The sequence below is a fragment of the Neolamprologus brichardi genome, chromosome 9 (assembly GCF_056152115.1).
Source record: "Neolamprologus brichardi isolate AB-2024 chromosome 9, ASM5615211v1, whole genome shotgun sequence".
NCBI lineage: Eukaryota > Metazoa > Chordata > Actinopteri > Cichliformes > Cichlidae > Neolamprologus > Neolamprologus brichardi.
Window position 1 is genome coordinate 30,440,272 of NC_142112.1, and position 27,648 is coordinate 30,467,919.

The 27,648-nt window shown below is 39.9% G+C and overlaps 1 protein-coding gene across 3 annotated transcripts in view; it reads left to right on the top strand.

The window, feature by feature from the left end:
• sh3kbp1 (SH3-domain kinase binding protein 1) overlaps positions 1–26,324 on the top strand; it is a 47,854-nt gene extending 21,530 nt beyond the window's left edge. Inside the window, exons 4-19 of one of the 3 annotated variants that reach the window (XM_006799219.3) lie at positions 677–783; positions 3,237–3,372; positions 3,550–3,626; positions 4,675–4,770; positions 12,600–12,669; positions 14,699–14,793; positions 14,888–14,983; positions 15,083–15,134; positions 15,226–15,297; positions 17,991–18,126; positions 18,227–18,297; positions 18,413–18,519; positions 20,976–21,113; positions 21,522–21,733; positions 21,820–21,883; positions 23,278–26,324. In XM_006799219.3, coding sequence (XP_006799282.2) covers positions 677–783; positions 3,237–3,372; positions 3,550–3,626; positions 4,675–4,770; positions 12,600–12,669; positions 14,699–14,793; positions 14,888–14,983; positions 15,083–15,134; positions 15,226–15,297; positions 17,991–18,126; positions 18,227–18,297; positions 18,413–18,519; positions 20,976–21,113; positions 21,522–21,733; positions 21,820–21,883; positions 23,278–23,316 — 1,568 coding nt within the window. In that variant the 3' untranslated portion in view covers positions 23,317–26,324. The remainder of the gene's footprint in view (positions 1–676; positions 784–3,236; positions 3,373–3,549; positions 3,627–4,674; positions 4,771–12,599; positions 12,670–14,698; positions 14,794–14,887; positions 14,984–15,082; positions 15,135–15,225; positions 15,298–17,990; positions 18,127–18,226; positions 18,298–18,412; positions 18,520–20,975; positions 21,114–21,521; positions 21,734–21,819; positions 21,884–23,277) is intronic. The other 2 variants (XM_006799220.3, XM_006799221.3) reach the window with 2 other exon arrangements.
• Positions 26,325–27,648: the final 1,324 nt, after the last annotated feature.

A 27,648-nucleotide genomic window follows, 5' to 3' on the forward strand; every position in this document is an offset into this window, starting at 1 on the left:
CAGTCTGGGTGTTTTCGTCCTATTAAGGAGGAGTGTGATACAAATAGCAGCTTCTAAACATTTTTTTTTTCAGGTTAACAATTGGCGTTACTCCAAGAACCAGTATTAAGTTTAATACATGGTTGTACACATTCGATTAATATGCTCCTCTTGTTTTGCTTGAATTCCACATCTCTTCTTTATAATCACTATCTATTGAACCAGCCTCTGTAAATAATACACATGCTACACATTGAAATATAAGGTGAAGAAGACTGACACCTTGTGGACAAAAGAGAAGGTGCAGGGTCATGTCTTAATGCCCCAGCTGCTGTAGGATGAGTCAAGAGTAATGAGCAGGGTAATGAGTGTAAGGCAAACAACTGCAAGGCCAGTATGAAGTGCTTGGTGTCAGTAATGGTTAGGCTGCCCTCTAGCTAAAAGGTCAAAGGTCGCCATCAAAGGCTTCAGCCATGATGGCTTTTAATCAGTCTGTAACACCTGCTTAGTCTCTGTAAAGCACTGATTACAGATAAGTGTGTGAGCTCATTATGTTACATGTAAGTCTTAGATATGTCTACATATAAACTGTGTGTGTGTACATGTGTGTGTGTGTGTGTGTGTGTGTGTGTGTGTGTGTGTGTGTTCTCTTTCTGTTTATGTGGTTGTGGTGTGTGTGTGTACGCGTTCTGTGCAGGAGACCAGATCCGTAAACGAAGATGTAAGGCTGCGTTTAGCTACGTTCCTCAACACGAAGATGAGCTGGAGCTGAAAATAGGAGATGTGATTGAGATCATAGCAGAGGTGAGAACTACATTATGAGCCTACAATGTAAAACCAGAAAAAAGGATGCAAAATAGCATAAAAATAAAATTTTAGGTTATATACGACAATCTCACATTAAGGTCCACATAGCAGTTCTGGAGCTTTCGGGCTTTCTCAGAAGAATGAGCTTCCCAGTTATAATAATGGGTAATGAGTGCGGCAATGGACTGGCAACCTTTTTATGCTGTAGCCAAAGATTTGCCATAAGACACCAAGGAAAGCTCCAGGCTTCCACCCTGAATTAGACATTTACGAGTACTTGGTAGCCATTTCTTCACGGTTTAAAAACTGAAAGAAAGAAATCGTGTGTGTCCCCCCGTCCCTTTAAAAAAAGAGTAAGAAAATTTAGCAAAATATACAGTGGGGCAAAAAAGTATTTAGTCAGCCACCGATTGTGCAAGTTCCCCCACTTAAAATGATGACAGAGGTCAGTAATTTGCACCAGAGGTACACTTCAACTGTGAGAGACAGAATGTGAAAAAAAAATCCATGAATTCACATGGTAGGATTTGTAAAGAATTTATTCGTAAATCAGGGTGGAAAATAAGTATTTGGTCACCTCAAACAAGGAAAATCCCTGGCTTTCACAGACCTGTAACGTCTTCTGTAAGAAGCTTTTCTGTCCCCCACTCGTTACCTGTATGAATGGCACCTGTTTGACCTCATCATCTGTATAAAAGACACCTGTCCACAGCCTCAACCAGTCAGACTCCAAACGCCGCCATGGCCAAGACCAAAGAGCTTTCGAAGGACACCAGGAAAAGAATTGTAGACCTGCACCAGACTGGGAAGAGTGAATCTACAATAGGCAAGCAGCTTGGTGTGAAAAAATCAACTGTGGGAGCAATCATCAGAAAATGGAAGACATACAAGACCACTGATAATCTCCCTCGATCTGGGGCTCCACGCAAGATCTCATCCCGTGGGGTCAAAATGATCATGAGAATGGTGAGCAAAGATCCCAGAACCACACGGGGGGACCTGGTGAATGACCTGCAGAGAGCTGGGACCAAAGTAACAAAGGTCACCATCAGTAACACACTACAACGGCAGGGAATCAAATCCCGCAGTGCCAGACGTGTTCCGCTGCTGAAGCCAGTGCATGTCCAGGCCCGTCTGAAGTTTGCCAGAGAGCACATGGATGATACAGCAGAGGATTGGGAGAATGTCATGTGGTCAGATGAAACCAAAGTAGAACTTTTTGGTATAAACTCAACTCGTCGTGTTTGGAGGAAGAAGAATACTGAGTTGCATCCCAAGAACACCATACCTACTGTGAAGCATGGGGGTGGAAACATCATGCTATGGGGCTGTTTTTCTGCCAAGGGGACAGGACGACTGATCCGTGTTAAGGACAGAATGAATGGGGCCAAGTATCGTGAGATTTTGAGCCAAAACCTCCTTCCATCAGTGAGAACTTTGAAGATGAAACGAGGCTGGGTCTTCCAACATGACAATGATCCAAAACACACCGCCCGGGCAACAAAGGAGTGGCTCCGTAAGAAGCATTTGAAAGTCCTGGAGTGGCCTAGCCAGTCTCCAGACCTCAACCCCATAGAAAATCTGTGGCGGGAGTTGAAAGTCCGTGTTGCTCGGCAACAGCCCCAAAACATCACTGCTCTTGAGAAGATCTGCATGGAGGAATGGGCCAAAATACCAGCTACTGTGTGTGCAAACCTGGTAAAGACCTATAGTAAACGTTTGACCTCTGTTATTGCCAACAAAGGTTATGTTACAAAGTATTGAGTTGTATTTTTGTTATTGACCAAATACTTATTTTCCACCCTGATTTACGAATAAATTCTTTACAAATCCTACCATGTGAATTCATGGATTTTTTTTTTTTTCACATTCTGTCTCTCACAGTTGAAGTGTACCTCTGGTGCAAATTACTGACCTCTGTCATCATTTTAAGTGGGGGAACTTGCACAATCGGTGGCTGACTAAATACTTTTTTGCCCCACTGTATCTACCTAAGTAAAGTCAAATTTTTAAATTGCCATGTTAAAAAATGAAATGCAGGAAGAAAATACAAGAAACTGAAGTTTTATTTCATCAAATGTACGACAAGAAAGAAAAATTAGATAAAATAAAATGTTTAAGTAGTATGTATTTTTAAGAAATATTTAAAAAATTTTAATTTTACTTTTAAAGTATTGAAATATTTAAACATGTGTACATTTATATATTTATATTCTTTTAAATAATTAAGATGTTGAAATTCTCATGTTTTCTTTATATATTAATTATTTATTCTTTGGTGATCACCGCAACGCTGCCCTATATTTCAGAAAAAGCTTTTTTTAGGCTTTCTTGTTTGTAAAGAGCATTGTTTTTTTCCCCACTAATTATATTTAAAGGAGTAAATCTATGTATATCAGAGTTTATAAACGTGTGCATATTGTCCATGTTGTGTAACTGTGTATGTTCAGGTAGAGGAGGGCTGGTGGGAGGGAGTTCTTAATGGGAAGACTGGAATGTTTCCCTCCAACTTCACCAAAGAGATCCTCACTGATTCAGAGACGCCCTCTTTGGACTCACAGGAGGAGAACCGCAGTGGACGCACAAGTGAGTTACAGCAAATCAGAGGGTGGGGACATATCTATATTTAAAAAATCCATCACTGCTTCTGATTACAAGATTTATTTGTTTATTTTCAAATCTTTTAATTATTTCATGAAATCAGCCCTTTTTGCATTGCTGCAACAAACTAAGATGTGTTGTGCATTATTTGTGTGTATGTAGATAAGGACAGCCCAAGCAGTGAAAGCGACGGTGGGGACAGTCGGTCAGAAACAGGGTCAGAAATCCCTCCCAAGAAGGTAATCAGTCAAATACTTGTGTATTGAGTGCTACCTCATCACACTACAAGCTTCCTTGGGGGGGTGACCTCCTCTATAAAGTCAGCCATGAAATTAAAAGTAGGCAGGAAGGTCACATTTGTTTTTGGGGGTCGGGGGAATGCAAACTGCAGATTCTGAATCTTTACAAAGACTGTATGACAAAATCTGTACTTCCCATAATCCTATGCGCATCCTCTGACTGCTCAGAGACTGCTGGTCGGCATGAGAGGCATCTAAATAATATAATGAGGATGGTTATAGTGATTTGGTTGGTTAGTGCATAAAGCTAATTATTAGCACTCCACAGCTAGTTTGTCCCTAAATTTGTAGGTTGAGTTAAAATTAATAGCGACCATTTTAATTAAACATAAATTATATCTCAAGCTAATTTTTAGTGAATGAATTTATCTTCTTCCCATTTTTTTTATTTCAGTATATTAACTATGGCTCAAGGGAAAGATAAAAGAAGGGTAAAGATTGGAATATGTAACAACTTTCTGGTAATTTAAACACTAACAAAAATTGTATCATGTTCAAAGCAAAGTGGTAAACTACTCAACTCAAGTTACAGTCAGAACAATAATCACAAAAAAAGAAAAGGATCCCATGAAGAGCTGGAAACTCTCCTAGGCATTCCAAATGTTGTTTACTCTCTGTGGTTTATACCACACGGAGACACTGCAATTGAATTAATATGAGCTTATTGTAAGGTCATATTAAGGTATAACATCAGTCAGCAGTACAAACCGATCTAGTGTTCCTAGCACCTGGCCTTATTGTGGCAACAGAAATGTCTGGAACAGAGGAAGCATACAGACAGACATAACAGACGAGGATTATGATGCAGGGGTGGTGATGGTAACTCTGAGTACATTCTGAGTCATAGATGGAGAAATGAAACTTTACAGGGTCAATACATGAGCACAAAGGGAGCTGTTGTTGTTTTCCTTTCCTATTTATGATTTTGGTTGGACTGCTCCTTTAAAAGATAATGCTGTTTTTCATTATACCTCTTTAAACCCCCTAGGGTCAGCTCAGAGGGTTTGGCTTTGGTAATATCTTTAAAGACCAGCCCATCAAGCTCAGGCCACGCTCAATGGACGTAGACTCGGAGGTGGACAAGGTGAGTCACACACACCCAGCTGTGTTTGTGTCACTTATGTTTACTTCCTGGAGACACACAGTAACAATAAACCAAGTAATCAGTCTAAAATTAAATGACTAGCACTATGGGGTCTGTTTTGTCCCCATAAGGCAATTTAGTAAACAGGTCCCCACAATGCAAGTAATACAAGTATACACATTCTGCTTTATACACTCTATTTTATAGACTTTTTAAAAAATTATCATCAACAGCAATGAGGGAAGGAAGTCACAGCCTTTGGGCCGCCCCTTCCTCAGCTTCAGTTTTACAGCACAGGAAGTGGTTTTATGTTAACACACATGCGCACACACACACACACATGCACACACACATCCTGTAGGGAATTGACAAGCAAAGCAGAAGTGAGAGCGCAGCAGGGCAGACAGAGAGAGCAGGAGAGGGGAAGGGAGTTGATACAGCTTTTCACTGACGTCTACATATTCACGTCTATTCTCCTGCTGCGTGAGCTGATGTAGCAAAGCCTCGTCCGAGTTTAACTGGAGACACAGAAAAAGACGGTAGGGACGGGATTTGTCGGCGTATTTTTGGAGGGTAAGGAGAGGGCTGTGCCCTCCTTATTCATTTTAATTTTATCTTCTGCATATTCTTCTCTTCTTCATTGGAAATTAAACAGCGTAACAACATAAGGCCAGGTGAGGCAGGAGTTTTAAGCAATGTATGTTTTTGCTTTTCACACTGTTGTCAGCGAGTTTTGTAAATATTTCTCAGGGAAACACAGAAAAAGAGATAACGGCCACCAAGAAGACATTTCTGGGGTATTAAATGCTACAAAAATTGATGCTTGACATGTTGGGATGACAATGGAAGGGTTATGGATATAGACTTAAAGGGCTAGTTCACCAACAAAGCAGCCTAAAAGATGATGGTTTTATGTGTGTTTTATGCTAAAGAAGTGTTTGGGATACCAAAATGGGGGAAATATAAGCAATAAAAATATGATTTTTTATTTTGGCTCCTGTTTTAAACCACAAATATTTAAAACTGGACATAAAATAGTCCAGTTTGTAGACAGCTTTTTGAACTGAAAGCCAAGGTAACGTCACCCAACTATTTTTTGGCTTAATAGTTTCCATTAAAGGATATGGTATTGGGTTTGTCTGTCAATTTATTGTAAATTTTAAAACATTTTAAAAGTGAGATGTCTAAACAGTCAATCTTGGTGAACAGGGCTGGTAATTAAAGTGAACTTTAATGGCAGTATTAGTAAGAAAATGCTGGCAATCAAGAAATGTAAAAGTCTTTATTAAAGAAAAACAGAAAATGTTAACTTGCACGCCAAGAACAGTCAGCAGCTAAAAATTACAGACGCAAACAGCCTGAAAGTGAAATGCTGCTTAAACATTCATTAGGATGAAGGTAGAAATAAAGAACATTAACTATGTCGATGAAGGTGTGTTTAAAGAGTGTCAAACGGTCATTAAAACCAGCACACTGGTCATCAAAGCCTCCTATTTAGCAGCAGACTGTGTGTGTGTGTGTGTGTGTGTGTGTGTGTGTAAGTGAAGGATGTTTGTCAGCCTGCCCTGTTAGTGGGAGGCTGTTATGCTGCTTTATGGTGAGACTCGTCTCCTCACTCAGTAATGAGGCTCCAGAGGAAGCGTCAGGAGTATCCATCTAGGTGAGTCACACGAGGCCATGTAACTTTTCAACTGAACGGTCGGTTGTTAGTACGTGTGTGTGTGTGTCTGCGACTGAGTGGTGTGGCTTGCTGCACAGACGCAGAGTGACCACATGCGAGTTTAACGCAGGTGTTTATAATTTGGATTATTGCCATTGCAGCAAATGGAAACGCTTTTCTTAGTGTTTGTTCAGCGGTTCCTCTTTTTTTTTTTTCATTGCGGTGACTCAAAGTCACTCAGGCTTGACATCAACTGTCACCTGAGAAAAAGTCATTGGATGTGAAATAGAAACCAGCGGGAACCTTCTGATGCGAAAGAGAGACAGCAGAGACTTGGTGCATTTAAGCATGCAGTATGGTCAAGACGAGCTACTGATGTTCAAACTGACCGTGAGAATAAGGAAGAAAGGTGATTTAAGTGACTTTGAACGTGACATGGTTAATAAATAACTGGGAATCCCCTGGGTTTTTTCCATACTAGCATCTCTAGAGTTTACCGAGAATGGTCTGAGAAAACATGCAGTGAGGGTCAGTCCTCTGGGTGAAAATGCCTTGTTGGTGTCAGAGGAGAATGTCCAAACTACTTCAAACTGATAGAAAGGCAGAAGTGCACATTGAAAGTTGAAGCAGATGGGCTACAGGAGCAGAAGACCACAACGGGTGCCACTCCTGTCAGCCAAGAACTAGAAATTGAAGCCATTTTTTATTCTCCAAATTGGACAATAGAAAATTGGAAAACTGTTGTCTGATGTGACCAGTCTTGATTTCTGCAGCAACATTTGGTTGGTAGGGTCAGAACTAAGCCTAAACAACACGAAAGGATGGATCCATCCTGCTTTGTATCAACGGTTCAGACTATTGGTGGTGTAATGGTGTGGGGGGATATTTCCTTACCATAATTTGATCCTCTTAGTACCAGCTAAACATCTTTTAAAACACCACAGCCCACTTGAGTACTTTGCTAATCATATCCTTCTATGACCACAGTGAACTCATTGTCACTGTGGTCATAGGGCCTCCACAGTCACCAGATCTCAGTCCAATAGAGCACCTTTGGGATGTGCTGCCAACAAATCTGGAGCAACTATGTGATTCTCTGAGGAGTGTTTCCAGCCACTTGTTGAATCTATGTGATGAAGTATTAAGGCAGTTCTGAAGGCAAAACGGGGTCCAGCCCAGTACTAGTAAGTATACCTGACAAAGTGGCCAGTGAGTGTATGTATGTGAGTGTAGGATAACATCGTAACATCAAACTTCATCAACTCACACACTGGTTAGAGTCACTGAGCAGCTGAAATATATTTGAATGGGCCAAAGTATCAGTTGGGGGTTTTGGCCAAAAAGTGAATCAGCTGTAGAACAATGGAGGACACAACATAATTAATTGCCAGTTTGTCAGTAAAAAAAACCCCAAAACAGTTCCTGTGCACAGCTTTTCTTAGTGAGATGGTGAGACAGATGAATAAAGGAGTTTTTGCTGTCATGTAGCAATACTCCAAATCAAATGTATTTGGCTAGTTTTTGGGTAGATCAATAGTTTGTGGCTCTGAACTCTGAATCTGATATGGATACGATGATGACATGATGATATTTTAAATCCAAGAGTGCAAACATCAGCTTTGGCCAGGTTAACTGCAACTTGACTGGTTGGCTTACAATTTTTGCAGCTGCACAGCTGTAATTGTAAGTGTTTCTCTGCAGGAAAGCAAATACAGAATTGCTCCTTAGATTAAATAAAAAGTTAACTTAAGTGGCTAGAAGTTTGTTAAAACCACAACCCCAGCTATAAGGTCCACTTCCTCTTCTTGTTGGTGATGTTGACTTTGTTTTCATTGTTGAGTCACTTCAAAAGCCTGTTTCATGTGACACAAAAGGACTTTTAGAAGTAAGTTGTAAATAGACTGGTGCTTATATAGCGCTCTTCTACTCTACTTGATCACTTAAGGCAATTTATACAGCACGTCTCATACACACTCGGATAATGGCATTAAGAACATCTCACCTAAGGATACTTTAGGATGCAGGCTAGAGCGGCCAGCGATTGAACCACCAACTTTGTAATTAGTAAATTACCTGTTCTACCTCCTGTACCACAGCCATTAAAAAAATCACAGCAGCTAGTATTCCCAGTACTCCCCAGACCCTGCTTGGTGTCTGAGATCAGATAGGACTGACTGTACCCAGCAGTCATCTTGGCATCTTGCTTCTGTACAGTTTATTCCAAAAAAACATACATAATTTGAAGCCAAATGGCTGAATCAATGAAGAGATGAACACCTTCATTTCAGTGGTCACTGTGACATAAACGTTGCATGTTTAGGATCAGTTTTCAAATCTGAAACATTTACATCAGCAGTAAAGTTCACTTTTTGTTTAAATTTGTTTTAAAAGTCTTCACATCAGCCTAATTTCAAGGTGAATGCATGTTTGAAATTAAGATCTAAAACCTGTTCAGACACAACCTGGTAAGGCTAAAATGTCATGAACCTGGGTTTAAATATAAAAGTTTAGTAGTCATCTATGTAACACCCGGACATTGTTTGAGAATTGCAAATAGTGTCTTTGGTTTAACATCTGATTTGGTCGCGCAGTGGCTGTGAGCAGACAGCCACTCAGCATCCGTCTCGTTGTCTGTAAAATAACCTACTGTTTCCATCAGCTAGGGCAGTGTGGTGATGAGGCTCTGCAGCCTCAGAAAAAGTGACGGGGTTTAAATTTGCAGAGGTGTTGAGGAGAAAGAGTGCACTTTCACTTTTCAAGCAGAGGTAAAGAAGACGTGACCTTGTTTTCCTACAGGCATCTTTTGAATGATCTGAAAAGACGGCGTTTCACCTGATGGGTTTTTTTTTTAAACAAACCATTACATTGTTTACACCTCTCGCAAAGATCTCTTCAAAGTCTTTTCACACCATACCAAGCCGGTGAAGATCTGCTTTACAGTAATGAGGTGATAAAATAGCACCCTGCACCTTGCATGCAGCTTCAAGGGTTATGTGAGGATCAATCAGCATGTATTCATTGTGTTCACACTATGTATGAGGTGGTATGGTTTGATATTTGTTGAAGGTCACAATAATATTCTCATACTGCTACTTCTACAGGACTGGATGTGCATGTGTGCTTTTGTGTGTTCGCAGTTATGTTTTTGCAGTAAGAAACCATATGTGGGATGAATAATTTCAGTTCTGCTTGTTCGAAGAGTAGTATCGCACAAAACCTCTCTGCCATGTTGTAATGGTCTCTCTTTGCTTGTGGCTCCACATGGGTCTCATTAGGGAGGGTAGAAGACAGAAAAGGGGAGGGTTTGGAGAGGAGAGGAGGTGGCACGGCGGTGTTGGTTTCTCCCGACCGAACAGAAGAAAGCAGTGTGTGTGTTTTCTCCCAGACTGAGTGCTGTTTGTGTGTGTGTGTGTGTATTTTTCCTGAGGAAGAGCAACCACTGGTTCCACAAACATGAATGAGGGATCCACTCCAGCTGGGAAACAACGGCTGCTTTAATGGCACCTGAACACTGTAGCTGTAGCCTGTGCGTGTTCAACATGATCAGCAAGTCAGCCTTGTGCTGAATCTGAGCTCATCCTCTCTAATTATCTGCTTAGACTGGAAATGTACCGGCTATGTTAGTCTTGCTTTTTACCCTTACAGTTTTTTTTCTCCCATCATTTTGTTTGGCTAGTGTTCCTATTTTCCTGTTATGTGTGGTTCATTTACTACCAACTTGAGTGAAATTCTGTGAAATGTTTTGCCAGTGCTGACTGCCACTGCTGTCACGGTGTACTGTTCTCCATTCTCGGGCCTATTTTTGATTGATTTGTCCTCATCATTGAATTCAGTTCAATGACAAGCAAATGTGCTATACTCAAGTGCAATTAGGAAAATCTGAGTGTGTTACTTGAATACTGTGAGGCCCTGAAGAAGATTCAGAAATGTCAAGTCATGTTAAGTTATTTATAAAGAAACTTCAAAATGTTTATTTTATAGATTTGTGTTTGCATTTAAATAAATGTACAAACATACAATACTGCGCAAAAGCCTCAAGACAGCCATCATTTCTTTATGTTTTGCTTCCAAGGAGCCAGTTTTCTTCTAACTCTTCTAATGCTGGGCTTAAACTGTGCGATTTGTGGCTTATTTTGAGACGATTTTTCAGTCGTGCGACCATTTTGGTGATTCGCCTTCATCGTGTGGCGTGCATTGTGTAGCATACGTGGGGTAACGAGAAGCGATTAACACCTCACGACCAGCTCCCGATCATCAATCGCTTGAAAATCAAACCTGTTTGAAATCCTGTCGGCCGTCGTGAGGGTGTCAACGTAGCCTCTCACACTGCGCACACGCAAACAGATAAATGTCGGTGAAAAAGACGGAGCAGCACGGCAGTTCAGCGTGTGATCTGGACACAAGCAATGGAGGCACAACTTGTAGAACTTTGGCAAGCTCATCCGAGCTTTTTCGATGTGGCCTCACGAAATTATCACGACCACAACAACTGTGAAAATAGTTGGATTTACATTGCTGCTCAATCACAGCTGCCTGATTAATGTTTTTCATTAGCAATTTAGCAAAGTTGATGGTGGTGGTGTGAGTCTGTGTGAGTGAAAGACAGAGAGGGAGAGCGAGCGACAGATTTTCTGTTATAACCTCCATGTTATGGACGCACAGTGTGAGCACTCAGGTCGCATCAGATCATCGGGCCGTATAGTGTGAAACCCTGCATCGTGATCTACGAACTTCTAACCCCTGCGAGTCAATTGTGCAGTTTGAGCAGATGCTGGATAACGCGACTGAAAAACTGTATGCCCAGCTTGAAGTGGTGTTTCTTTGGACATTGGCTGCCTCTTAGCGCATTTTCAGTACTTATACCAGGCCATTTTCAGAGCGATCTTTGTTTTGTTTATTAAGACACTTAACACTGATCTATGAATCATTCATGCATAAACAAAACACTTAACTCAAGGGATGAACCAGTGTTGTATTGACACATAACAGACAACTTAGCAAAGAACCAATTTTAAACTGTATTTTTGGGCTATTTTTGTTACTAGCTGCCTGGCACAAAAGCACAATTTGTTCCCATTTATTTAGTTGACTCTGTGAATAATGCCAAAGATAAGAGTCTGACTGGTTTTTCACCAAAAAGGTGATTCTCAAAGAAATATTAGCAAGAAATGTGGTATGTCTCACAAGCTGTGTCCTTAAAAGTATATCCTTAAAAGAAACTTAGGAAAGTGGGCAAGTGATGACTAAGACCTATCTGCAGCAGATGAACAGTATTTCAAAAGTCATGTCCTTAAGAAACAGAAAAAAATCTTGTAAAGCCAGAGCTAGCACACAGGACTTAATAATACATCCGGCCCTTCAAATGATTCATCTACTGTTCACTGAAAACCCATCAGAAAATGTCTCATTTGAAGGGTTTCTATCAAGAAGGCTTTCTTAAGGAAGGGAAATAAGGACAAAAGGCTGAGGTATGCCAGATTACACAAGAACTGGGCTGACAATCAGTGGCAACAGGTCCGATGGAGGGATGAATCCAAATTAAATTGTCATCGGTATGTACAGTGGAGGTCAGGGAAAAGGTAAAACACCCATCTCGGAAATAAAAGTGGAAGCTTTGGCATGGTTTGTGGCTGAACACAGAGAGAACCAGCAGCTTTTAATCTGCCAGGCATTACCGTCTGGATATTATCTGATTGACAGTAGTTGTGTTTTTCAGCATGACAATGATCACAAACACACTGCAGATGAAGTAAAAACATACCTGGATAGAAAACCAAACAGCCAGGTCCTAGGAGGTTAAAGAAGCCCGGAGAACTATTCCTGAAGACAACTTAAAGAAATTAAAGAACATTTGCCTAAGACAGTTTAGGCTGTGTTGAAGTACAAAGCTGGTCATACTAAATATTGTCTTTCAAATTCGTTAGAATTGTACATTTTTTCTTAAATCCTGTATTTTCATTAATATTAGCATGTTGCAGTAAATATTGCTACACCTGTTAAAGAAATGGGAGCTAGCAGGAGGCTTTTGCACAGTACAAATTGATAAATAAAAGATGAAAACATGATGACTCAAACCAGGAAGTGCCTAACAAAAACTATGTTAAAACATAGATGAGAATGTGAAAGAGTCTGAAACTTAAGATGTTCCAACATCTCTTCCCCCACTCAGGCCAGCGACGGGAAAGCAGCGAGCGGTGCAGTTGAAAGCATGAAGACGGAGCCTGACAGCAAAACCAAAGGTGAGAAGTTGCATCTTAACTGTCGTGTAGGCGAATCTAGCAAAAACACTGTGCTAATGACAAATTGACGCACAAGTCACTTTCAGCTCATCACATTCTGGTGTTTGGTCAGGAATCCTTATTCGTCATATTTTAACAAAGGGAAACCCCTTTAACAACGATTTCAACCATGAAGAAGAACAGAAGCCTGCTAAAGGAGCAGAGTTGCATGTAACATGTTCCAAAGTAGCACATTACAGTAATCACATGACTCAGAAATGTAGTGGATTACTGTACATGATTGATTGATTGATTGATTGAATCTTTATTTTGAACATGTTAAAAAAGTACAACAACATAGAATTAAAAGAGACAAATAAACAAAGCAAAACAAAAAGAAAACGAGCAACCACAACTACAAATATCTTTTATGTTCAAAAAGGAGCAGGAAGAAGCATGAGCTTATTTAATCCCACCCCTTTTCCACTATCTAGTAATTTATAGACTACCGAAATACCTCCTTGCAATCACATTATATGTCATGTGTATTTTTTTTTTTTTTAATTATTATTCTTTTTTTTATTTATTTATTTTATTTTATTTTATTTTATTAATATATATACATATATGTTTCTATCTATCCATACATACGTATTTACACATACGCACATATACACATTTTCAATAACCCCATTAACACCTCAAAGGATACACAACCTACAAATATATATATACCCATACCAACATACCCGTGCACCCGCACACACATGAAAATATTAGACAAGAACACCCTATCAAATCTCTACCTCTTCCCTGTACCCTGTAAAAACCATCTCCTTAAATGTGTACATGTGTACTCACCTTCATGTTACAGTTGTTACATGTGTAACCTGTCCCTAAGTTACCAGATAGAAAAAAAATCCCCAAAATTTTCCCTTTTTCTGCACGCTCGAAATGCAATCATCTGGCCTTATTTCATGTGGCAGGAAGTGAAAAATTGTGGTTTAGTGGTTTACAGGTTTTGAAGATCTTATTTAAAAGAATAATATTTGCTTAAACACTAACTGCATGCAGGCTAGAAGCAGCAAGCATCACAAAAGACTAAAACAAAGCATACCAAACAGAAGGTTTCCCAACCAAACAGCCAAATTTTTAACAGGTAACAAAATGACAAGCAGTCCAAAATGTGCCTTACTTAGGTAAGATGACACGTAATTTAATCACAAGACCTAAGACAAGGGTTCGAGGTCTGTCTGCGACCGCCTTTTTATATTTACCTTCGTATTTGATCCCTTTTCTCTTGCCGTTTGATTAAGTTTAGATAAATTAGACGGTCAGGACTCAGTACTAAAACCTGTTGGTTACTTTAAAGAGAAAAATCATAGTGTGGGTTTAAGGAAACCCTTCCACAATGGTAAACTGTCTCTCAGCTTTCTCAGCATTCCCCTGGTTCCTGCACATTAAACAATGATGCTGAGAACGGCTCGTAAAATCTCAAATACATGTGCAGACCAAACAGAATCGCTCCATGTGTTCCATTCGGTCAACTACAAACCATGTTTGCTATCATTTCCTACACTTTTTGCAGGTTTCCTTTCATTCTAATAAAGCGTTGTTTCTTATTATCATAGTGTCTAATGTTGTTACACTGTTTTGAAAGTGCTTCCTCGTTTGGGCTTTTGTCCAAGCATGTCCGTTTATACAAGAGAACAAACTATTTTTTTCAGAGTGAATGAGTTTGTCCATTATTAGATCACTGATAGGGATTATTATTGTTTATTGTAAAACGTATGGATAAAAGACTTTAAAAGATGATTAATAAAAAAAATGACAAAATAAATAAAGGGATTATTTGGAACTTTTTTATATTTCCAATTATAAATTACATTTTTTGCTCGATGTAAACTGTGTTGATGACATTCTTGCATAATGAAAACACATTCTTCTATTTATGTAGGTCAAATCCAGTTTGCCTTCTTTGTCTAAACCGTCTTGTTTCTGACTTTTTTGTTCTATCAAACTGACTTGACTCCTTTTGACTGGCTGTCAGGGCGGGAGCAGTGTAAAGTCCTCTTTCCATACGAAGCACAAAATGAAGATGAGCTGACGATCAAAGAGGGGGAAATCATAAATATCATCACAAAGGTGAGCGAAGCATTGTGCGATTTCGTATTCGCATCTGCATTCACTTCCAGGCATCTGCAAATTCAAATAAATACTTAAAAATGATTTTGTCCAGGATTGTGCCGATGCAGGCTGGTGGATGGGGGAGATCGGGGGAAGGCAAGGTGTCTTCCCAGACAACTTTGTCAAGCTGCTAGAAGTTGAGAAAGAGGTGATTTTGTCATGACTCGCAAAACTTTCCAGGTCATAGTGATGTTTGAAATCTGCAGATGTGGTTTTGTGATGCTTCTGTATCTGTATGTGTTTCCAGAGACCAAAGAAACCGCCTCCTCCAAGTCCATCGTCGGCAAAACACACCACAGGTAACAGCTCTCATCTTCTTGCTTGTTTTTGTGGTCTGAGACTATAAAAAAATAAAAGAAAGACAAGAAAACCTTTGAACTCTGACTGCAGAGAAAAAGTCAGAGGTCAGGAAGGCTCCTCCTGAGCGGCCTGAACATCTTCCCCAGAGAGACCAGGATCGAGGTAAAATCTGACCTGCTTTGACTAGTGCTCGGCTGCACTATCTCACTTATTTGCTCGGCTGATTACTAACATCCTTCATACTAATAATAATCATATAACACCCTGCTGGGCTTCTTTACATGAAAAAGATTCTTTTCTAGTTCAAGTTTCTGCAGATATCACTTACGGGAATTGCCCCGCTATTTTTCGAGCAAAATAGCAGAGCTTTGATTGAAGAGGTGCATCAGTATCAGTCTGTGTGCAACAGGAAACTATGGGTTTTAATGTGGTTTTAAGCATAAGAAAGACTGGCACTGACTGTGCTGCTGGTGTTAGACGGATGTCTCCAGATGTCTGCACAGTGGCAGCGATGTCATTGTATCAGAGCAGCACGAAATGATGACTTTCTTTTATATATATGCGATATACTGTGATTGCAGTGGGGTTAAAAACATACAATCAGAGGTAAAAAGAAAAAGTGTCATCAGCCTTATGTGTTACTTTGTACCACTGTCAAACTGATTTCCATAACTCTGTCATACATTTAAATAAAGCAGCAAAGTTTCTATGGTTGGAGTTTGCCTTTGCTGAAAAAAAAAAAAAAAACCCAAACAATTAAGTTCGTAAGTTCTATGATTTTGTGGCTGACAGTTTTTAAGGTGTTGCTTGTTGTTACATCAGTCAAAAGCAGTCGTGCTGGCACACTTTTCCGTGTGGCTTCTTTGCACAGCAGTACATGTAGGAGGGTGCTACTGCAGCTAAGTGCTTTTAAGAAGTCTCCAAAAGCATGAAAGGTTTTACCATGCACAGCTAAAAGTCAGTTTTTGAGACAGTTTTTGCTTTGTTGTCATTATTTAAAAGATTAAATCCTTTTATTAGATTAGATTAGATTAGATGAAACTTTATTAATCCCTCGGGCGGGTTCCTCCGGGAAATTCAGTTTCCAGTAGCAAAGCACCGAAAGAAGTTGCATGTTACAGATACATTAAGGGGAATGAGAGTAAGGATATAAGCATAAATACACCATATATACACATATACACATATATAGATACAGAATATACAATATGGATAAATAGGATTGCTCATTTGAGTGAGTATATTGCACAGTGATTATTGCACAGTCGAATATAAGACAAAACAAAAACAAAAAACAAATATTGCACAGTGTAGAAAAGCACCTACAGCTCAGTTGTTCCCGCCCTCCCTTGTCCCCCTGTTTCTCCTCCCTCTCCCCTCCAGTGAGGAGTTAAACAGTTTGATGGTGTGTGGGACAAAGGAGTTTTTAAGTCTGTTGGTTTTTGACTTTGGGAGAAGCAGCCTGTCGCTGAATGGGCTCCTCTGATTGTTTACGACCGTGTGCAGAGGATGCCCGGCATTGTTCATAATATCCATCAGTGTTATCGGATTAGTAATAGACACACTATTAAAAAGACTGATGCAACTGTTGTTTCTGGGCTTTTTTTAATAGTTACAGACTCTCAGCTTGCCTCCATACACTTGCATTGAGTGCAATTTACACTTCAAAAACAGCTATAGGTTAAGCTCTTTACTTCCACCTGCAGCAACAAACATGAACTATCCCGCTGAAGCATTCAACAGTTTCTTCCACAACATTTAGAGTCCAACTCTGGTTTATAGACCAGTACATGAAGTATGTATGTGGAACATAAAATAGTTAGAACTGGTTACTGTTTATTTAAGTCAGTTTTAAAGAATTTACTTTTACAATCTTTTACTGCATACGCTCTGGATATTGTATTTAGTCCTTTGTCCTTTTGTAGACCTGGCATTGACTGCAGGTCACTCTAGAAAAGGAGATTTTTAATCTAGACTCATAATAAGGATAGTAAGTATCCTGATTGGTTGTAGGTGTGCCCACCTTTGTAAGGGGAGTAGGGGGAAATAAATACATTCTTGATAAAAAAAAGATCCAGAAGCAGGCTGGAGGATAAAGTGACTCTGCTATGAGGAAAAATGGATGTAGAAAACAAATGGCAGCAACTTAATACTTCTCATATTCATACTAGCAACATGAGCACTCAGAGAACACAAATCCCCCCAAAGGGCAAGAGCTAAAACGTTGGTGTTTTGTGATGATCTTATTACACTGTGCTCACGTCAGCTTGTTATTAAAAAAAAATAAAAAGTGTGATGTACAGCTCTTTTCACATCTATTCTTATGCTGTATTACTCAAAATGATTTCTTGAATTGTTTTTTTTCATGGTCAGCTATGACCTTGGGTCAAGATCAGATGCATAGACAATCACTGTGCACACTGGGTTAAATCTTGGATGAAATCACACCAGTTATTTTATGCAACAGTGATGGAGGATTTTCTCGAATTGTAACATAATAAATGGTTCTTGTTTGGCTCATTTTTAGTAGAAGCTTAAATACTTGACAAATACCGCTGCCACCCCCTCGATGCCTGATTTTTTTTAATCCTTTCTGTCCTCTGTTGCCCTGTTTGTGTGTTTCCTTTCATTTCCTGCGGCCCTCATCATCCTTTAACCTTTACAGCTGAATTATTCCTCTTCAAAGGTCAAAATTTGTTCATTTTTGCTGAGGCAGCCATGTTTACCTTCCCCTTGTCTAATGATGCACGTGTTTGAGTCATGCTTGTCCCTCTGCATGCATATCCAGCTCTGATCTGCTTGTGTGTTCTCATTCTGTTGTATGATTTTTGTGCGTATGTTTGTTTCGTGCGTAGGTGAAGAGGTGAAACTCGGAGACATCTCTAAGCCCACCCTCCCATCTCTCCTTCCCAAAAAACCCCTCCTTCCAAAGTCAAGCGCCTCCTCTTCCTCCCAACCCCCGCGGCGTCCCGAGAGACCGCCCACACTAGCGTCAGTACACACACAAACACACTCAGATACACAAAACGCCCTGATTTGTACATGCCTGAGCATAATGAGCCTAATGTTTACATATGGTTTACTTGCTCAGGTGTGATAGCCCCAAATCTGAGGGCGGGGCTTCGACACCAGATTCTGCCCCTGACAGGTCACATGACACCGGTGAGTTAGACTGACAGAAGCATCGAGCAGTGATGCAGTGTCAGAGCGGGCTCAGAGTTTTTGCTCTGCCGGAGTCTCTAATATGTTTCTGCATTTCTGGTGTTTGTCTGCACAGATATGGATCTGGACGCAATTGTCTCTTCTACAGAGAAGCTGAGTCATCCAACGGCATCGCGACCACGAGTCACGGACCGCCGACCCCGCTCACAGATCATCACACCAGTGAGTCAGTCTGTAGTCGGCCTGTCAGAAATGACTGTATATAAAGAAAGAAAGACAACATATTTCTACAGACCTCAAACCAAAATACAGTCGCCCCCTGCTGGCTGTGTGTAGATTAAGCTTTGAACGCTAACCACTCTTTTCTGTTAATACCAATACTTTAGTGTCAATCAGCATAAAAAAAAAAGAAATGAAAAAAATGACAATTATAAAAAACCTTTATGCTTGCAGTATGGTCATGTTTTACCAAAAAGTCAAGGCTTACACTGATGTCTTAGAAATTCTGACATCGCTCTATGTAGCATAAAACGGTGTTACTCTTTATTCAAGTTTTTATTTTATTTCTTTTCTTTCCAACCAAGTGTGGTTTCCTTTTGGAAGGTTTTCAGTCAGAAACATCAGCCATTGTTTGCTGATACATTTACTGGAGAACCTGTCCTTCTGCATTACAGGGGATTTATACTTGCTGTTAAATCCACACTGTAGGTACCTTGTAACCATAAACCCCCCTGAATAAGTCTAAATCAGCACTTAGTAGCTTAAACGTTGCTACAGTGCTACATTGACTCACTGCACCATCTTTTGGTATAAATTTGTATTACACATAAATATGGCCTAGCCCTGTTTTAACTTCTGTTGATACGCCTTCAACATAGCACACAAACATTTTGGTCAGGAAGTTTTAGCAGATGTTTCTTCACATTCCTCCGATAGCTTTAGGCACTGAAATTAAATTCTTTTTCTTTTCCCACCCTCACAGCTTTTAGTAATAAATGTAATTCAGGGAACTCAATGAAACATAGCTTTGTTTTCATGCAGTTACAAATGTTTTAATCAAATTACTTGCATTTTTATCACTTCTGTTTCCAGCATTTTATCAAGACTTTGCTACTTCAATTTCACCCAAATCAAGGCTTTTGGTAGCCAACACCCCTCACCACAGATTTATTTGTGACCTTTAAAGATGCTGTCAGGCAAATAAGCTTAACTTCAGAATAGACCTAGATGTGTCACGACTGAGCAGCCGGTGCGTTTCAGATGCGAACCCAAATGCAGACACAGGAGAACAGAGCTTTAATTCCAACAAAAGGCGAGCCTTTATTTGGCTGATTGCAGGTGGCAAAACATGAAACTAAGAAAACAAAGAAGACTGTGAACACTGTAACTGAAAGACTATGAAACTCAGTGAAAGAAAACTATGAAAAACCATGAACACTGAGTTACTTTGAAACACAGTGAAGACAAAAACCTATGACACTCTATGACTGAGAGATAACAGACAATGCAACGCTGAACACAGGAAGACTGAGGACTTAAATACACACGAGGTGATCAGGGGAAACGGAGACACATGAGGACACAGCTGACTAGAATTAAACATAATTACAACACTGGGGAGAATAAGGTCGTGTCCAAATTCATGGGCTGCATCCTCCTGAGGCCACATTTGTAGACCGATTACGTCACAGCGACGCGCCGAAGGCTGTTCAAATTCGTAGACTCCTCCGAATGCAGCCGACAAATGCGTCCTCCTTTTCCCCGAATTTGAAGGATGGGTCGGGTGTGTCCTTCTTGGCCCACCATATCCCAGAATTCATAGCGCGGCCCAGCCAAGCTCCAGTTTCCGGCAATGGCGGCCGCTACTAAGTTTTAAAATTACTCTTATTAATCTTTCTGGGCCACAAAATAAACTTTAAACATATTTTCAGGCGAGAATGTGGGTTAGCTCGTTGATAATTACAAATGAACACAAAAAATGGAGAAAGATTTCGGGGTCCATTTTCGATTTTCTTGCCGTGGCGCTGACAACCGGAAATACTCTGAATTAAGGGCGGGAGTAGATCGAGAAGGCTAGACCGTCCAATTCCATAGCCGTTTACTTCCGGCCTACCCGACCTCCTGAGGACCTGGCCCACGTAGACCGCGAAGGCCAGGTCCTCAGGAGGATGCAGCCCATGAATTTGGACACGACCTAAAACTAACCACATGAACACAGAACACTCACGATCTATTTCAAAATAAAACAGGAAACTAGACATGACAACACTAAGCCTACAGACCTAAAAACACATGATAAACTAGACAAGAATCCAAACATGGAAACCAAGGAAACAATAAATAATGGCTGCCTTTAACCTAAACTAAATAGGAATATCACATGATCACAAAGCTAACATGAGAATAATGCAAAAATAAACTCAGAGCGCTGGGTCAGAGGCCCAGGCTGTGACAAGATGTTTCTCCTCATTTCCATTCTTCTCGTTAAACTAGATTGTCCTTGCAAAATATGAATTTCTTGTGATGCTTTTTAAAAATTATTATTGTCTCAGTTTGTATACAAGGATTTTTTTTCTTTTTTCTTGTTGTGGATATTTTGCTATCAGAATATATCTGTAGTCTGAATAAAGAAGACCAGTGAATGTATACATGTTTAAGCACATTTCTTTCTTTTGCAGTCTTCTCTGTCCTGCACTGACCTGGACGCACCGATAGTGGAGGTCAGGAAGGACAAGGAGCGAGTGAAGGACAATCATGAGTCTGTCTCCACCAGATCTGTAGATGCTTCCCTGAGGAAAGGAGTACCCACCATCTCTGTACGGCCATGGCAGTTCCTTGTGCTTCTCATTTAATCCATCAGGGGGCATTACACTACAGAATTTCATGTTTTTTGACTTGTAAAACTGTGTTTTGGTAATTTTACTCAAGGCTTCTGGCAAACGTTAGTGTTGGCAGATAAAAAATAAAAGATAATGCTTTATTTATTTACATGAAGTACATTAAGTTTCTTTTAAGGTTAAATATAACAAAAAAGGTCAAGTTTGACTCTTTCTTTTTAAGTTGAACATTATCAAGTTAGTGAAACATTCATTCAACTTTTCATTTTCTGTATATTTTAATCACCAAGGACGTTGTGTAGGAGGTTAGATCTTGTATGTGAGAGGAAGAAAATATTATAAATGCTAAATTCTTCAGTTCTTCTTGTTGATCTGTGTTTGGGATAGGCTCCTGACAGTAAAGTACCACTGCCCGCCAAGCCCTCTATCCTGAACCCGCCAAACTCCAGCCATCGATCCGCCTCACCGTCTTCCTCCTCGGGTCTGAGTCCTTCGCCCGAGCTCCGGCACTCACCACAAACACCCCTATCTCTGGAGGAACTCAGGAACCAGCTGAGAGACCTGAGGGCCTCCATAGACCTGCTGAAGAGCCAACATAGGTGAGTGTGTGCCTTTAAAACCAGCAAGTGTAGGTTGTTTCTTGTATATGTACAATCATGATTTGTTTGTGATGGGTTTGTTTCAGGCAGGAGATGAAGCAGCTGGCCACCGCACTAGATGAGGAGAGGACGATTCGTATTAATTTACAGGTGAGTGAAAGGTGGTGAAGAAATGAGAGGAAAGGAGATGGCTAAGAAATAATATTGATTATATTAAAACAGGCCCACAAATTAACAGCAACTAGTAAATATGTTATTAATGTAAAAAATATATAATGAATTCATCTAAAACTTTATTTTTTTATGTGTTTTGGAAAATTAAATGTGTTTCCTTCACATATGCTTTACTTGGGCAGGCTGCCAAGGTATATTAACAGTCACACAAGTATATTTATTACCTATCCCCCCATTTTTGATGCTTATCTGGGTCTGTGTATTGGGGGAGGAGATGCCCAGACTTCCCTTTTCCCAACCACCTCCTCCAGCTCTTCTGGGGAAATGCCAAGACATTTCCAAGAATAAGCTGAGAGATATAATCTCTGCAGCATTTTCCACCCTCCCAGTAATGTGTTGATATGTAGGTGGTCATGTAATGATAAGGTTTACCAGCAGGGGGCGCTGTATTTAAGAAAGCTCATGAATGCCTCCAGGGGAGCACATAAAAGAAGACTGGTCTGTGGTGTGACAGGATGAATGGTGTCAATAAAATGTTTGGAGCAATAGCTCGCAAGGCATAAGTGGATGCTGTGTTATTTTTAACGGGCGCTACGAAGACAACACAAGTAAGACATGTCCAAAACACCTCCCTAGAAAGAGCTGGGATGCATCAGGATCAGATGCCTGAACCACCTTAACTGGCTCCCTTCAATATGGAGGGGTACCAATTCTACTCAGAGTCCTGCTCGAATGACGAACTCTAGTAATATTTCTCTATTAGTTTTTCATCCATTGAAGAGCACAGCCTCTTTGGTCATGGAAAATGACCCCCCCCCCCAAAAAAAAAAAAAAAAACCCAACAACAAACAAACAAACAAAAAAAACTTCCCATACCTAAGTATGCTTTGTATTCTGGGATGGAGCCAGGAACTATAGACATGCTGTGAAATGAACATAAATTTTCCATGTTTTCCAACAGTCCAAAACATAGCCCCTTCTTCCTGTATTTACTTCCTGTATTGATACCTTGGTTTACTTGGACTTCACAGCTATAAGTTTACAAACTCATCAACAGATGAGTTCATCTAGTGTGTATGATGCATGCCACAAATACAATCTGTATTGATGGGCAACACGCTATGTAAACTCAAAATAGGAGTACAGGAAGTGTCAAGAATCTCTAATCAGAGATAAGAGTATTGGCAGTACCAATGTAGTTAACCATCTGTTTTGACATACCAGCATTAATTTGTACTTAACTATATCATTTACACTTTTCATAACCAAATTTCTGATACAAATTTTTATATTCATATCTTTGATTGTAAATATAGCTATTTCTAATTGCTATGAAACTAGCTGAGCTCACGGTTGTGTTTGCTTCACAGATGGAGGTAGAACACATTAAGAAGAGCCTTTCAAAATGAAGACTAAAGCATCCTTATTGTCACACTCTTATCACCACATTGGAGGCCATCCTTTGAAGACATTCTCACTGCTGGTCTGAGACACTTCAGCCAAAAGAAGTTTGTGCCAAATGATCATCACAATCAGCAACAGTTCAGCACCATGGAGTCAGCCACCTTCTCTCCCCGACGCCGCCTTATCCTGTGTTTACTTCTTTATTTTTCTTCTAAAGAGGCTTCTCTGTTCAGTTTACTGCTATTTTGTTGGAGCTTGCTGTACCACCGGTACTGACTGACTGCGCTGCAGTCTGTCGTTGCGTGTTGCCACGGTTACAGAACAATGACACAGAGCCGGGGCTGCCGTGGCAACCTCACTGGTACTTCATGTTTCTGTGTGAAAGAAACTTTGACCTCTGTAGCCCGGTCGGTTCAGACGACCCCTGTGCTGTTCTGCGTCCACTCTGCGGCCTTCGCCTCTTATCTGTGTGTGTGTATGTTTGTGCGCTTGTTTTCCTTCCATGTGAGGACTGTAGGCGTACATACTGAAAATGGGGACACTTTTGCAAATGTAAATTAGCCGCATTTGCCCTGCATTAACTTTTCTGAGATGTACTTACCAGGTTTTCAGTGGGTAAACAAGGAGATTCAGGGAGTCAGTCAGGGTCACAAAAAGAAAAGTGAGCTATTTCTGTGAGAAGTGATGTCACTAGTTCAAGATAGCCCTTGACTGGAAACAGATAAATTATCTAATGACTTGCAAAGTTTTTTTTCACTTATTAAAATTATTACGTGCCAGCGATACAATTCCCCAGGACAACATTCAGGTGTGGCAAACCACCTTGAGCATCAGGTCAAATAGGGCATTTTGCAGCTACCAGTTTTTAAAATGGGCCACACTGGTTTTTCTTAATTTCTTCATTCACATTTTTAAAGCATCAGCAGCTGCAGAACAAATCCCGAATCAGGGGTGCCAACAGTGATGTCCCTACAGCTAGTTCTCTACCAAGTTTCAACTAGGCTGGGTAACCATGAGACTTTAGTTCCCTTGAACGTTAGTAGTGTTTTTGGTGGAAATGCGGCTATTGTTGCATTTACAGGATCTTTACTTCTGTAAAGATCATATAAAGAAGATATATATCTACTTGTACATCTTTGCATGATTTACTTAAACTGTTTTTAGTCATGTTTGTAGTCATGGCCTCTTTTCCAGTGAGCCCACTCTGCTATGACTGGTCAGCCTCCAGAAGCTGCTAAGGAGCCTGAGACCGTTTTCCTTTTTCTTTGTTTGTTTGTTTTCTCTAAAACGGTTGGTAGCATTGTAAATGGTGAATAAAATACACCATCATAAAAAACAATATCTAAATAACAGTAAACCACACGTGTGCCCTTAAAGGTTATCATTTGGATTAAGAAATAAATTACGACAAAAATTAATGCTCAGGCCATCTAAGGTAGACTTCAGGTGGGTAAATCTGATGCCTCTGCCATTCTCAGCAGCAGCATTCTCCCTTAACCACAGATGTGACGTCTGTGTTTTCAATCTGCAGTTGAACCTTGAAGCACATCAGGATACTGAAAAGCTTAATCAAAGTAGCTGGCACAATAAGTGCTGATACTGTAGGTGCTATTTACAGGAGTTTCTGGATTTTTGGGGGGGAAACATATAAGCAGATGTCAGCAGCAGGTTAGCTTAACTTAGCATAAACACTAGAATTTAGAGGTTATGGAAGCACAGTAAAATTACAAACACTGAAAACTTCCAGACATTACATCTGTTTTAGCACATACTTAAACAACGTATGCCTAATTAGCTGTTAATATGCCTTATTTGCTATGCACCATTTATTTTATCCACAACTATCTATAATTTCCATGCCATCAAACATCACTTTCATTTCGAAGTCAATGCCATATGTGTTTTCACAAAATTGTGAAATAGTTTTTACACAACTATTATAAATACTGTCATCCTTCCTGTGGACAGCTGTTCACACACTTTTGGTGCCAGACTGAAGAATATTGGAAAAGATGATGGCATAGTGTAGCAAATTTTCTAATGTCCTCTTTACATCTCTAGCTTGTTGAAAAACTGAAATGGGCTGACTTTGCTTATGGTCAAAAACTAGCAAGTAAGCAACTTTGTTTTTGTTAGGAATCAGACCCACTATATGATAAATTATCATCCTGAAGAGTTGCGACATTTGTTATCTTTGGAAAGAGGCCAGCTTACCCCTTCATTTACAGTTTTTATGTTAATAGGCTAACTATCTTCTGCCTCCAGCTTTATTTTTACTGTACAGGCATGACCGTGGAAGGAATCTTTCCATCTTGCACTCATTCAAAATGCAACAAAAGCACATTAACCCCAGATGGAAAATTATTCCTGCAGTGTTTGGCTGCAAATTTCATTTTTATCTGAAGAGAAAAAACACACTGATCAACTTATTGTGATTTCTTTTCCAGGATGGTTGAGCATGCATCAAGACACATAGAGACACATCTGTGTGACATTTATCAAGTTAAACTCAATGCCTTCTCTACATAGACCTTACTATTTAATCTTTTTTTTCTTGTTTAGTTTCACTCACATCTCCAGAAAGCTGACAAAACTGTTGCGCCGTTGGAATCTCACTCCTAAAAACCAAACTGAGAGCCACGTGCTTCTCGTGTTTGTGGTGCTCTTTTGGCAGCAGGTTAAGAGTGACTTTAAAGACAGAGTTTGAGGAATGTAGGCAATGAAAGGTCCTCACATGTGTGTGCATGTGTATGTATGTGTGATATAGCATGTACGGCTGTTTGCCTCCTTTCCTTTTATGTGCACAGAATCTATGGCAACCCGTCACTGTGGCCTTCATGTTTTTGATTCCAAATCTTTATTTCTTTTTTTTTTTTTCTGTCTTTCGTATGACAAAGAGAAAACTGCTACAACTGAGGCAACAAGTTGTTTTCTTGACTTGGTCCTTTCTCTCCAGGATAGTGATAAATATATATACTTTTATATTTCAGTGTAATAAAGATGCTATTATGTACTGTGTGTGCACACTCTGTTTATACGTGACTGTCTGTAAAATGTGCATGCTTGTATAGTGTACATTCTGTTTCAAAGGCACATTTTGCCCATTGCACATTTACTGCTTATTCAAGTAGCTGGTGTTTCTGCACGAATGACTTTCATAGACAGCAGACATGCTCTCAGGTTGCCCAAGTTTAGACTGAACAAAAGGAGAAGTCATGGTGCAGTCATAACGGTCACTGAAATTGCTGCAGGATTTCTGCAACTGCATGTCAAAAAATATTTGACTATTGCAGAATGTAATGGTGTTTGGATGTTTAGGTTTTTACATTGAGCATCCTTTTTATTGCATAATTTTAGAAAATATTAAAGTCTCTTCTAATAAATGTGATAAAATGGCAGTAAAGCTCAAATGTAGAGCTAAGCATAAGGAAGTTTTTACCATTATAAAAATGCATCATAAGTGGAAAAAGAGGATGTTGTAATCAGATTTGAAAAAAAAAAGAGTAAAAATCTGTTCAGTGGAAAATGATATGCTGATTTTAGTCAGTAGTGTGGGAGGAAAAGTAAGAACAGTGGTCCCTCTTTTTTCACGGTTATGTTTAACTTTTAAGTTTAAAGTGATAAATCACAACAACAATCACCTCAGTGCACTTTAAACTGCAAGGTAAAGACATTTTACAGAATTAGGGAGACAACCACAACAATCAGACAGTTCCCGATGAGCAATCACTAGTGTGTTAGGCAGTGTTAGGAAGGAAAACCCAGCAGGACAAAATCTCTGACAACCTCAGAGAGGAGCAGTAATCTGCCATAACCGGTGGTGAGGTGAGCATAGAAAGACACACCCAAATCTTACAGCTTGAGCTTACAGTGGGGCAAAAAAGTATTTAGTCAGCCACCGATTGTGCAAGTTCCCCCACTTAAAATGATGACAGAGGTCAGTAATTTGCACCAGAGGTACACTTCAACTGTGAGAGACAGAATGTGAAAAAAAAAAATCCATGAATTCACATGGTAGGATTTGTAAAGAATTTATTCGTAAATCAGGGTGGAAAATAAGTATTTGGTCAATAACAAAAATACAACTCAATACTTTGTAACATAACCTTTGTTGGCAATAACAGAGGTCAAACGTTTACTATAGGTCTTTACCAGGTTTGCACACACAGTAGCTGGTATTTTGGCCCATTCCTCCATGCAGATCTTCTCAAGAGCAGTGATGTTTTGGGGCTGTCGCCGAGCAACACGGACTTTCAACTCCCGCCACAGATTTTCTATGGGGTTGAGGTCTGGAGACTGGCTAGGCCACTCCAGGACTTTCAAATGCTTCTTACGGA